This window comes from Symphalangus syndactylus, chromosome 17 (genome assembly GCF_028878055.3).
Source record: "Symphalangus syndactylus isolate Jambi chromosome 17, NHGRI_mSymSyn1-v2.1_pri, whole genome shotgun sequence".
NCBI classification, from domain to species: domain Eukaryota; kingdom Metazoa; phylum Chordata; class Mammalia; order Primates; family Hylobatidae; genus Symphalangus; species Symphalangus syndactylus.
The window spans coordinates 22,874,254-22,886,956 of record NC_072439.2 but is presented as its reverse complement, the minus strand read 5'-3'; the positions used below and the strand labels follow the sequence as shown (position 1 = coordinate 22,886,956).

At 48.2% G+C, this 12,703-nt stretch overlaps 1 protein-coding gene across 4 annotated transcripts in view; it reads left to right on the top strand.

Moving 5' to 3' along the window:
* The first annotated feature begins 361 nt into the window (after nt 1-361).
* The window catches only part of ACP7 (acid phosphatase 7, tartrate resistant (putative)), a 29,542-nt gene continuing 17,200 nt past the window's right edge, over nt 362-12,703 (top strand). For 2 of the 4 annotated variants that reach the window (XM_055250551.2, XM_063621199.1), the window contains exons 1-3: nt 362-932; nt 1,030-1,124; nt 2,258-2,556. In XM_055250551.2, coding sequence (XP_055106526.2) covers nt 2,436-2,556 — 121 coding nt within the window. In that variant the 5' untranslated portion in view covers nt 362-932; nt 1,030-1,124; nt 2,258-2,435. Of the gene's footprint in view, nt 933-1,005; nt 1,566-2,257; nt 2,557-12,703 lie in introns of those variants that run through there. The other 2 variants (XM_055250550.2, XM_055250552.2) reach the window with 2 other exon arrangements.

Below are 12,703 nucleotides of genomic sequence, written 5' to 3'. Positions count from 1 at the left end.
CAGCCAGGCGCGGTGGTTCATGCCTGTAGTCCCAGCTACTCGGGAGGCTGAGGCTCGAAAATAGCTGGAACCCAGGAGGCAGAGGTTGTAGTGAGCCAAGATCATGACACTGCGCTCCAGCCTGGGCAACAGAGCGAAACTCTGTCTCAAAACAAAAACAAAACACACTCACACACAAAACAAACAAAAACAAACAAACAAACAAACAAAAAACCCCAAACACCTTGTATCACAATAGCACTGGTTTCCTTTGTATTTCTGTGTATTTATATTATCCATGTAACAACATGATCCTGAGAAGGGCTTGACCAGCCTGCCATAGGCATCTTTAGCACAAAAAAGCTTAGGAACCTCCCATTCTGGAAGAACTAAGAATAAGGGGAGGTTATAATTGGGGGCCACAGGAGTGGCAGGTACTCAAGTTTGGTTATGAGAGCTGCTTTCGTTATATTTTAGGCTGTAATGGAGACTCTGGAAGTGGGAAGAAAAAAAAAAAACTCAAACAGTGCAAAGGGCTCGTTTTGATTTTCCCACGCTCCTGGTGCCAATTTCTGAAATTGGTGTCCACAATCAGTAGAAGCCTATATGCTCTGAATTTACAAAGCCAAGTGGTGGCAGGTCATTGTATCTGCAGTCAGGAAGGGGAAACGACTGGAAATCCGGGCCCCCCAGTTCTTCCCTGCTTCTCCTTTTGTGGCAGCCGCTCCTCACATTCAAACAGCTTGCAAAGGTTTACAGCGGACAACCCTAACTTGTTCCCTAGACGTCAGTTTCTGGAGTTCATGCGTTAATACGATAAAAAGAACAGCTGATTCTTATCCAGCCCTTACTCTGGGCCGGGCCCTGTTATCGGCATGAAATTTCATGCAGCAGCTCGTTTACTCCCCACAACAGCCCAAAGGGTGTATAAGAGCATCACCTGCTTTTTACAGGTGAAAAAACCCAAGGTCCAGCGAGGTTGAATAACTCACCTAGGTCGCACAGCTCAGAAAGCCCACTGCAATTCCGGGATTCTGGTTTTGTTTTCAGGTTGTCCCGGGCTTCTGAGGAGGAGTCAGTGGGCTCAGCATGGAGAGGAAGGAAGCCGGAAGGAATTGCGAGGAAGATGCAGCGAGGCTGGAAAGGTTGGGGATCCCCCGGTCCTGCACACCTGGGTACCTGGGGATCGGGCAGGGCCAGGGTAGGGGCCGGTGTCCGTGCCCTGGGGGCTCCCCAGCTGACGAGTGGGCGCCTGAGGGACGAGCGCAGGCTTACCTGCCCGGGCGCTCACCTGGTGGCCGGCTCGGAGGTGGCGGCGGAGACGTACCAAGCCTTCCTGGGTCCCCCTTCCCGCGCCACGCCCTGGGGGGGTGGGCGGGTGGGTGTGGGGCGCCCAGGCAGGACCGGCCGGACCTGTGGGACCCGGGGCCCTGGCTGTCTAGGGAGGCTGTCACCCCGAGGCGACCGGCTCTTCCGGGGCTGGGACGGCTGTAGGCGGCGAGAGGCCTCGGCACCCGCGAACTCATAAATACCGGGGCGGCGCTGGTGGCGGGAGAGGCGCGTGCGGGCAGCCGGCGCCCCCGAGGGTGAGCCGGGGTCCAGGAGGGCGTCCCCTTTCCCGGATGGTCCCGACCCGGCTCCAGCCTGGCAGCTGGAGGCAGAGCTGGAGCAGGCGGGGAAGCGCTGGAGAGAAGGGGGGTGGGTACAGATGGGGGAAGAGCAGGGACACTGGGGACAGGGAGAGAGGACGCTGCCGCTCTGGCCATGATGGACTCTAAAGGATCTGGGGGTGGCGTGGGAGGATTGGGGTCCCTAGGAGCAAAATAGAAGGCTAAGGATGGAGTAGAGAGGCGAGGTCGCGGGGGCAGGCGGGAATGCTTGGAATCTCGGGAGTAGGTAGGAGAACTGGGGTTTCTAACAGCAGGATGGAAAGCTGGGGATGGGGCTGCCGAATGCAACCTCCTACACAGCTTCCACCCCACTCCCAGACCCCCAGCACTGAGAGTGAGCTCTGGTTAGGAGCAAGGCTCTGGAATCAGGCCCTCCTGGGTTCAAATCCTGGCTCCATCCCATCCTAGCTGTGCAGCTGAATCACTCAGCTGCTCAGTTTCCTCATCTGTGATATGGGGACGATGATGCTCACAGCCACCACTTCATAGCAATGTCGTGAGGCTTCCGTGAGTTAATCTATGTCAAGCGGTTGGCACACCGTGAGTGAGGCTCAGAGAGCTCTGCTGCTGTTCCTTAGTAATTCTTTTTTTTTGGTTTCTCCCTCCAGCATCTGGATAACCACCCGTCTTGAAGGAGACCTCCCTGCCCTCCTGCCTCTGTCCCCCAGAGCACTGCCTGATCATCCTCCGTTCCCCATCGTCCCAGCCCTTCCTGCTGTACTTGTGGGGAGCTGATCTCCTCTGTCCCCCTGCTTTTCCCCTGTCTGCCGTCACCACCCCACCACCATGCACCCCCTTCCTGGCTACTGGTCCTGTTGCTGTCTACTCCTGCTATTCTCCTTGGGAGTCCAGGGGTCCCTGGGGGCTCCCAGCGCTGCCCCAGAGCAAGTCCATCTGTCTTACCCAGGTAAGCGTCCCTGACTCATTTCTACACCTCTCCCAGCGAGGCCCAGCAGTGCTTCATTGTTTGAGGGCTCGGGAATCCCACACTGTGAGCCCCTAGGCAGGTGGCTTATTCCTCCTGAGCCTCCGCCATCTGCCTCTGTGGAATGGGAAGTACAGGCTGTGGTACACCTGGAAGTGTGGGGAATGATCATGGTGCTTAGCCCACAGAGAGTGCTCTCCTGCTCTCAAAAGGGGGCTGCTGCTGTCCTTGTTCATTGCATCTCTGTTGTGTTTCCGGGACCTGGCACGTTTGTTCATTCATGCATGGTAGGCCTCAGAGCCAGCTGTGGAAGGAACCAGTGGATGAATGATAACAGAGCTGGGTTACCCAGCCCCTTCTCCATCCCTCCTCTCCTCTTCCCCACGAAGCTTACTGCCTCCTGATCTCTAATTAGGATCCTTCCACTGTGGGGGTGAGAGCTTGGACTCTGGACCATTGGCACCCAGACCACGTGGGTTAGAATCCCAGGTTTGCTATGTACCTGCTGCCTGATCTTGGGCAAGTGGCTTAACCTCTCTGGCCTCAGTCTCCTCATCTGGATAATGGGGTAATATTCGTACAACCTCATGGTGAGGTGTAAATGAGTTGCTACCTGTAAAGAGGCAGAACTGACGCTGGGTGTGGGGGCTCACACCTGTAGTCTTAGCAGTTTGGGAGGCTGAGGCAGGAGGATCACTTGAGGTCATGAGTTTTGGACCAGCCTAGGAAACATACTGAGACCTCTGCGTCTTAGGGAAAAAGAAAAAATCTTAGCCAGGTGTGGTGGCATGCACCTATAGTCCCAGCTACTTGGGAGACGGAGGTGGGAGGATCGCTTGAGCCCAGGAGTTCAAGGCTGCAGTGAGCCATTATTGGCCACTACACTCCAGCCTGGGCAACAGAGAGAGACCCTGTCTTTAAAAACAAAAAAAAAATGTGGTGGAGGCCAGGCACAGTGGTGCATTCCTGTAATCCCAGCACTTTGGGACACTGAGGTGGGTGGATCACTTGACCTCAGGGGTTCAAGACCAGCCTAGGTAACATGGTGAAACCCCGTCTCTACAAAAAAATTAAAAAATTAGCTGGGCATGGTGGCTCACGCCTGTAGTCTCAGCTACTTGGGGAGCTGAGGCAAGATCGCTTGAGCCCAGGAGGCAAAGTTTGCAATGAGCCAAGATCATGCCACTACACTCCAACCTGGGTGACAGAATGAGGCCCTGTCTCAAAAAAAAAAAAGGGTGAAGGGGACAGAACGGAGCTTGGCATGTAGCAGCAATTTCCATACACTTTAAATCTCAGGACTGTTTGTTTTACACTGTTAATCTCAGGACCATTTTACACTGCTAAAATTTATGGAGAACCTCAAAGAGCTTTAGTTTATGTGCATTATAGCTAGTAATATTTACTAAATGAGGTATTAAAACTGAGGCATTTAAAATTTTTTATTGTCATTTAAAATTAACAATAACAAGCACCTTCTGTATTAATGTAAATGATATTTTTAAGGAAAAAACTGTATTTTGCAAAAGAAGAAATTGAGTGAGGAGAGTGGCATTGACTTGCATCTTTTAAAAATCTTTTATTTATTTATTTATTTTTGAGACAGGGTCCTGCTCTGTCAACCAGGCTGGAGTGCAGCGGCACAATCTTGGCTCACTGCAGCCTCTGCCCCGCAGGGTTCAAGCGATTCTCCCACCTCAGCCTCCCGAGTAGCTGGGATTACAGGCACCCACCACCCCATACCTGGCTAATTTTTGTATTTTTTATACAGATGGAATTTCATCATGTTGCCTAGGCTGGTCTTGAATTCCTAAGCTCAAGTGATCCTCCAGTCTCGGCCTCCTAAAGTGCTGGGATTACAGGCATGAGCCACCGCGGCCCGCCTAAAATCTCTTTAGTATCTTGTTTGGTAACTGACACCTGGATTCTCCTCAGATCTGTTTTCATTTTAGTCTGTTGTGATTTGTTGTTTTGGATTTTGCCTGTGAAGAAAATCTGTTCTTGCACAGACATGTGGTTGAAACAGGGAGAAAAGTTGCTTGTTTGTTTTTTGACACAGGGTTTGGCTCTGTCAGGGTTTGGCACTGGAGTGCGGTAGCACAAACATGGCTCACTGCAGCCTCAACTCCCAGACTCAAGCGATCCTCCCACCTCAGTCTCTCGAATAGCTGGGACCACAGTGGCATGACACCATGCCCAGCTAATTTTTTTTTTTTCGAGATGGAGCCTTACTCTGTTGGCCAGGCTGGAGTGCAATGGCATGATCTCAGCTCACTGCAAGCTCCACCTCCTGGGTTCAAGCGATTCTCCTACTTCAGCCTCCCAAGTATCTGGGATTACAGGCATGCACCACCACGCCTGGCTAATTTTTGTATTTTTAGTAGAGAGGGGGTTTCACCATGTTGGCCAGGCTGGCCTCGAACTCCTGACCTCAAGTGATCCATCCACCTCTGCCTCCCAAAGTGTTGGGACTACGGGCGTGAGCCACCGTGCCTGGTTCTAGTCCTACTCTTTTCTATCTGTGACAGTTCGTCAGTCATTCCTTATCTTTCCTTGTTTTTCATGTCTTTTACATCTTCAAAGAAGATAGTTTCTTCTTTTTTTTTAGATAGGGTCTCACTCTGTCACCCACGCTGGAATGCAATAGCTCAATCATAGCTTACTGCAGCCTCTAACTTCTGGGCACAAGTGATCCTCCTGACTCAGCCTCCTGAGTAGCTGGGACTACAGACGTGCACTACCATGCCTGGCTAATTCTTTTTATTTTATTTTTTGTAAAGACAAGGTCTCACTATGTTGTCCAGGCTGGTCTCAAACTCCTGGGCTCAAGTGATCCTCCCACCTCAGCATCCCAAAGCGCTGGGATGACAGGGGTGAGCTGACATGCCCAGCAGAGAGAGGGTTTCTTAAAGGTTAGCTGCAATGTGGAATCAGAAACCACATGAATGAACTGGGTTGGCATTTGCCAGCCTAATGACCTTGGACAAAGCACTTTGCCTGGAGGCCTCTGTAAAAATGGGAAAGGCAGTAAAAACCCATCTCATAGTGCTGCTGTGAGAATCCAGTGAGATCATGGCTGTCCTTTTTCAGCCTACACAGTAACAATGGCAAATATACTCTTATAAGTGCTTTAGATGGATAACTCATTTAACCTGGTATCAACCTTAAGCTGTAGGTACCATTGCTACTCCCATTTGACAAGAGAGTAAAACTGAGACTCATAGCAGGGGAAGAGTCTGACCCCAGTTCACACAGCCTGGGAATCTGAATGCTGGCAGGCTGGCTCAGGAGCCCATGATCTTTGTGGGTTTGTTTGTTTGTTTGTTTGTTTGTTTTGAGACAGAGTCTCAAAACAGTCGCCCAGGCTGGAGTGCAGTGGTGCGATCTTGGCTCACTGCAACCTCTGTCTCTCAGGTTCAAGAGATTCTCCTGCCTCAGCCTCCCAAGTAGCTGGGACTATCAGCGTGCATCACCATGCCTGGCTGATTTTTGTATTTCTATTTTTGCATTTTTTTTTTTTTTTTTGAGTCATAGTCTCACTCTGCTGCCCAGGCTAGAGTGCAGTGGTGCGATCTTAGCTCGGTGCAACCTCTGCCTCCCAGGTTCAAGTGGTTCTCCTGCCTCAGTCTCTCAAGTAGCTGGGACTACAGGTGCATGCCACCACACCTAGCTAATTTTTGTATTTTAGTAGGGACAGGGTTTCACCGTGTTGCCCAGGCTGGTCTCGAACTCCTGACCTCAAGTGATCCACCCACCTCGGCCTCCCGAAGTGCCGGGATTACAGGCATGAGCCACTGTGCCCGGCCCCTAATTTTTGTATTTTTCAGTAGAGATGGGGTTTCATCATGTTGGGTAGGCTGATCTTGAACTCCTGGCCTCAAGTGATCCACCCGCCTCGGCCTCCTAAAGTGCTGGGATTACAGGTGTGAGACACCGTGCCCGGCATATTTTTAAACTTTTTAATTTTATACTACTTTTAGATTTAGCAGAAACATTCCAAAAATATTACAGAGTTCATGTCTCCCCTCACTCAGTTTCCCCTGATGTTAACATTTTACATAACCATGGTACAATGATTAAAACTGAGAAATCAAGATTGGTACAATCCTGTTAACTAAACTACAGATCTCATTTGAATTTCACCCGTTTTTCTACTAATGTCCATTTCCCCTTCCAGAATCCGATCCAGGATCTCACATTGCATTTAGCGGTTGTGCCTCCCCAGTCTCCTCCCATCCATTAGTTTCTCAGTCTTCCCTTGTCTTTCATGATCTTGGTATTGCTGAGTACTGATCAGCTATTTTATACAGTATCTCTCATTTGGGATTTGTCTGATACTTTCTCACGACTGGAATTAAGTTATGTATTTTTGGCAAGACTATCATAGATGCGATGTTGTGCCCTTCTTGGTGCATGATACGAAGGATCAAGGTGTGGCTGTGACTTATTGCTGTTGACTTATTGCTGTGACTTATTGATGTTGACCCTGATTGTTTCATTAAGGAGGTGCCTTCTGGGTTTCTCCACTGTAATTATTCTTCCATTTGTAGTTAATAAATATCTTGAGGGAGATGGCTCATGACAATGCAGATCTCGTTTCTCCTCAATGTTTGCTCACTAATTTTAGCATCGATAAGTGGACCTTGTCGGCAACAATTATTAGTGTGGTGTTTGCCTAATGGTGATTGTCTGATTTTCTAATTCCCTCCTTCTTTTTTTCTTTTTAAATTTTATAACTTTTGTTTTGTTTTGTTTTTGAGACGGTGTCTTGCTCTGTTGCCCAGGCTGGAGTGCAGCGCCACAATCCCGGCTCACTGGAACCTCCACCTCCCAGGTTCAAGCAATTCTCCTGCCTCAGCCTCCTGAGTAGTGGGGATTACAGGTGCATGCTGCCATGCCTGGCCAAGTTTTTGTATTTTAGTAGAGACGGGGTTTCACTGTGTTGCCCAGGCTGGTCTTGAACTCCTGAGCTCAGGCAATCTGCCTGCCTCATCCTCCCAGAGTGCTAGGATTACAGGCATGAGCCACTGTGCCCGGCCAATAACTTTTAATTAATTAATTTATTTATTTTGAGACAGAGTCTTGCTCTGTCACCCAGGCTGGAGTGCAGTGGCGCAATCTCAGCTCATTGCAACCCCTACCTCCCAGGCTCAAGTGACCTTCATCACCTCTGCCTCCTGAGTAGCTGGGACTACAGGGATGCACCACCATGCCTGGCAATTTTTGTATTTTTGTAGAGACAGAGTTTCACCATGTTGCCCAGGCTGGTCTGGAACTCCTGGGCTCAAGCAATCCACCTGCCTCAGCCTCCCAAAGTGTTGGGATTATATATGTGAACTACTGTGCCCAGCCTCCCCACTTCTTTTTTTTTTTTTTTTTTTTTGGTCTATTGTTCCTATTCAATATAGTAGCTCCTTCCATCTAATTGAAATTTTATTTTAAGAAAGAGCTGTCCCTCCCTGCTCCCTTTATTACTTTATTCAATGATTTATTAGATATCATAGATATCCATTTTATTCCATGGGTGAAAAATCTGATGTTATGATTGTCCCAGATTTGGTCTCTCAGAATTTCTTCAGATTGGGTTCTGTGTTCTTCCAACAAGCCTCCATCATTTCTGAGCACTTCCTCACTTGATGACATCACAAATGATTCCAGGCTCCTCTTGTGTATTTCCTGTTCCATCCTGGGAAGCATCTATTTCCCACAATAAGTTCCAGTTTCTTTTCTTTCTTTTTTTTTTTTTTTTTCCAGATGGAATTTCGCTCTTGTCACCCAGGCTGGAGTACAGTGGTGTGATCTTGGCTTACAGCAACCTCCACCTCCTGGGTTCAAGCGATTCTCCTGCCTCAGCCTCCCAAGTAGCTGGGACTACAGGCGTGCACCACCAAGCCCAGCTGACTTTTGTATTTTTAGTAGAGATGGGGTTTCACCATGTCAGTCAGGCTGGTCTCGAACTCCTGGCCTCGTGATCTGCCTGCCTCAGCCTCCCAAAGTGCTGGGATTACAGGCATGAGCCACTGCACCCAGCCCTCCAGTTCCTTTTTATTGGAGCATGGGTATTTAGAAACTAAGATCTGGGCACTAGGTGTGCTCATTGCCTCTGGGATGTCATTGCTTCTAGTTCCTCTCAACAAACACAGCGAGGCAATACATGCATGTACACGAAGCTGCATATTCATACATCTATGTGTGAATCTGTGTAAAAATTAATTACCTGGTCGGCCACGGTGGCTCAGCACTTTGGGAGGCCGAGGCGGGTGGATCACTTGAGGTCAGGAGTTCGAGACCAGCCTGGCCAACATAGTGAAACCCCATCTCTACCAAAAATACAAAAAGTTAGCCAGGCATGGTGGCATGTGCCTGTAATCCCAGCTACTCAGGAGGCTGGGGCAGGAGAATCACTTGAACCTGGGAGGCGGAGGTTGCAATGAACCAAGATCACACCACTGCCCTCCAGCCTGGGCGACAGAGCAAGACTTCAACTAAAAAGAAAATAAATAAATAAATAAATAAAATTGAATTACCATGAGATCATACTGATATCCCTGACATCAGCCCAGCACCATGGGTTTATTTTAGCCTTATCTTTCCTTATTCGTAACTTCTTTCTCTAACACTCAGAAACCTCACTCTTACTGTCTACAATATATTTATTTGTTCAATCCTAGTGTATACATAAAGCATGTGGTGGCTCACACCTGTAATCTCAGCACTTTGGGAGGCAGAGGTGGGTGGGTCACCTGAGGTCAGGAGTTCAAGACCAGCCTGGCCAACATGGTAAAACCCCGTCTCTACTAAAAATACAAAAAATTAGCCGTGTGTATTGGCAGATGCCTGTAATCCCAGCTACTTTGGAGGCTGAGGCAGAAGAATCGCTTCAACCTGGGAGGCGGAGGTTGCAGTGAGCCGAAATCGTGCTATTGCACTCCAGCCTTGGCAACAAGTGCGAAACTCTATGTATGTGTATATATGTGTGTATGTGTATATATATATATAGCAGTTTCAGAATCATTTACAGGTGTGCCTGTGAGAAGCATGCAATGCCAAGGTGACAGCCTTTATGCACAGTCCTTTTTGCCTTTTGCCTTATAATAATACCCAGTTACGACACTGTTTCTTGCAGTTATTATTCTTCCTCACCCCCTTCCATGTGGTTATGTTATTCTTTTTTTTTTTACCTGGTTAGGTCCACTCATTAGTGTTTCTATTCCATATTGGGTTCCCCCCACATCCTGATAGTTTTAATTATTTATTTTGTGGGTGTGTGAGGGAAATGTGAAACATGACTGTAGTTCCAGGAGTCAAAATTATACGAAAAGCCTGACTCAGACAAGTGTCTCTGTTTCTTCATCCCTACTACTCTTTCCCATTCCCCCTTTCTTTCTTTCTTTTTTTTTTTTTTTTTGAGATGGAGTCTCACTCTGTCACCCAGGCTGGAGTGCCGTGGTGTGATCTCGGCTCACTGCAACCCTCGCCTCCCAGATTCAAGCGATTCTCCTGTCTCAGCCTCCTGAGTAGCTGGGACTACAGGTGTGTGCCACCACACCCAGCTAATTTTTGTAGTTTTAGTAGAGATGGGGTTTCACTATGTTGGCCAGGTTGGTCTTGAACTTCTGACCTCAGGTGATCCACCTGCCTTGGCCTCCCAAAGTGCTGGGACTACAGGCGTGAGCCACCGCGCCTGGCCCCCGTTTCTTTCTTTTCTTTCTTTCCTTCTTTCTTTTTTCTTTTTCTTTCTTTCTTTCTTTCCTTCTTCCCCCCCTCTGTCTCTCCCTCCCTCCCTCCCTTCTTTCTTTCTTTTCTCTTTCTTTCTTTTTCTTTCTTTTCTTTCTTTCTTTTTCTTTCTTTCTTTTCTCTCTCTCTCTCTCTCTCTCTCTCTCTCTCTCTTTCTTTCTTTCTTAGACAGGGTCTTGCTCTGTCACCCAGGCTGGAGTGAGTGAGTGGCACAATCTCAGCTCACTGCAACTTCCACCTCTTGGGTTCAAGTGACTCTCCTGCCTCAGCCTCCTGGGTAGCTGGATTACAGGCACATGCCACCATGCCCAGCTAATTTTTATAGTTTTAGTAGAGACCAGCTTTTGCCATATTGGCCAGGCTGGTCTCGAACTCCTGACCTCAAGTGATCCACCTGCCTGAGCCTCCCAAAGTGCTGGGATTGCAGGCGTGAGCCACCGCACCCAGCTAATCTTTGCATTTTTAGTAGAGGTGGGGTTTCACCCTGTTGGCCAGGCTGGTCTCAAACTCCTGGCCTCAAAGTGATCTACCCACCTCGGCCTCCCAAAATGCTAGGCATACAGGCATGAGCCACCATGTCTGGCCTCCTCTTTTTTTCTACCTCATTTACCACTCATCCCCTGTAAGTAATTCATCTCTTTAGTACCTGGTGTATCCTTTCTTTATTTCTTTTGTACAAATGAGCAGAGACATCTGCATATTTTCTATACCCTCTTACATTAAGGGCAGCTAACTATACTCTTCGGCACTTTGCTTTTTTTGGTTTAACAATATGTCCTGGAAACATTTCATAGCAGTTCTTGGAACTTGTCCTCAATCTTTTTTACACCATTGTATGGATGTTATTGAGTCACTCTCCTAAGTATGGGCATTCAGGTTCTTTCCCGTATTTTGCAATTACAAAGAGTACTGCCATAAATAACCCTGGGCACATGCATTTTTGTATGGCTGGAGGAAGAACTCTTAACATTACGCTACACCACACGGTATTTTTAAAACCTTGACTTGGGTGCTAACATTTAAGAATTTGAAGCTATCACTTCAAAATCTGGATTTTCACATCTATCTATATATGCTCCTGGGATATAAAAACCACTGTGTAAAGATATGTTGTAGGCTGGGTGTGGTGGCTCACCCAAAGTGCCAATCTCAGCACTTCGGGAGGCCGAGGTGGGCAGATCACGAGGTCAGGATTTCGAGGCTAGCCTGGCCAACATGGTGAAACCATGTCTCTACTAAAACTACAAAAATTAGCCGGGCGTGGTGGCACGCACCTGTAATCCCAGCTACTCAGGAGGCTGAGGCACGAGAATCACTTCAACCCAGGAGGTGGAGGTTGCAGTGAGCCAAGATTGCGTCACTGCACTCCAGCTTGGGTGACAGAGCAAGACTTAGTCTCAGAAAAAAAAAAAAAAAAAAAAAAAAGATGTGTTCTAGAAGTCAATAGAAAAGCCGGGCACATGTTCACGCCTGTAATCCCAGCACTTTGGGAGACCGAGGAGGGAGGGTTGCTCAAGTCCAGGAGTTCAAGACCAGCCTGGGCAACATGGCAAGATCCCATCTCTATGAAAAAAAATTAAAAATCAGCTGGGCATGCTAGTGCATGCCTGTGGTCCGAGCTACTCAGGAGGCTGAGGCGGGAGGATCACTTGAACCCAGGAGGCAGGGTATATTAGTTTTGATGCTGTTGATAAAGACATACCTGAGACTGGGAAGAACAACAGGTTTAATTGGACTTACAGTTCCACATGGCTGGGGAGGCCTGAGAATTAGGACAGGAGGCGAAAGGCACTTCTTACATGGTGGCGGCAAGAAAAAATGAGGAAGAAGCAGAAGCAGAAATCCCTGATAAAACCATCGGATCTCATGAGACTTATTCACTACCACAAGAACTGCCCCCATGATTCAAATGATCTCCCTCCGCGTCCCTCTCACAACATGTGGGAATTATGGGTGTACAATTCAAGATGAGATCTGGGTGGGGACACAGAGCCAAACCATATCATTTTGCCTCTGGCCCCTCCAAATCTCATATCCTCACATTTCAAAACCAATCATGCCTTCCCAACAGTCCCCCAAGGTCTTAACTCATTTCAGCATTAACCCAAAAGTCCACAGTCCAAAGTCTCATCTGAGGCAAGTCAAGACCCTTCCACCTATGAGCCTGTAAAATCAAAAGCAAGCTAGTTACTTCCTAGATACAATGGGGGTACAGGTATTGGGTAAATACAGCTATTCCAAATGAGAGAAATTGGCCAAAACAAAGGTGTTACAGGGCCCATGCAAGTCCAAAATCCAGCAGGGCAGTCAAATTTTAAAGCTCCAAAATGATCTCCTTTGACTCCAGGCCTCACATGCAGGTCATGCTGATGCAACAGGTGGGTTCCCATGG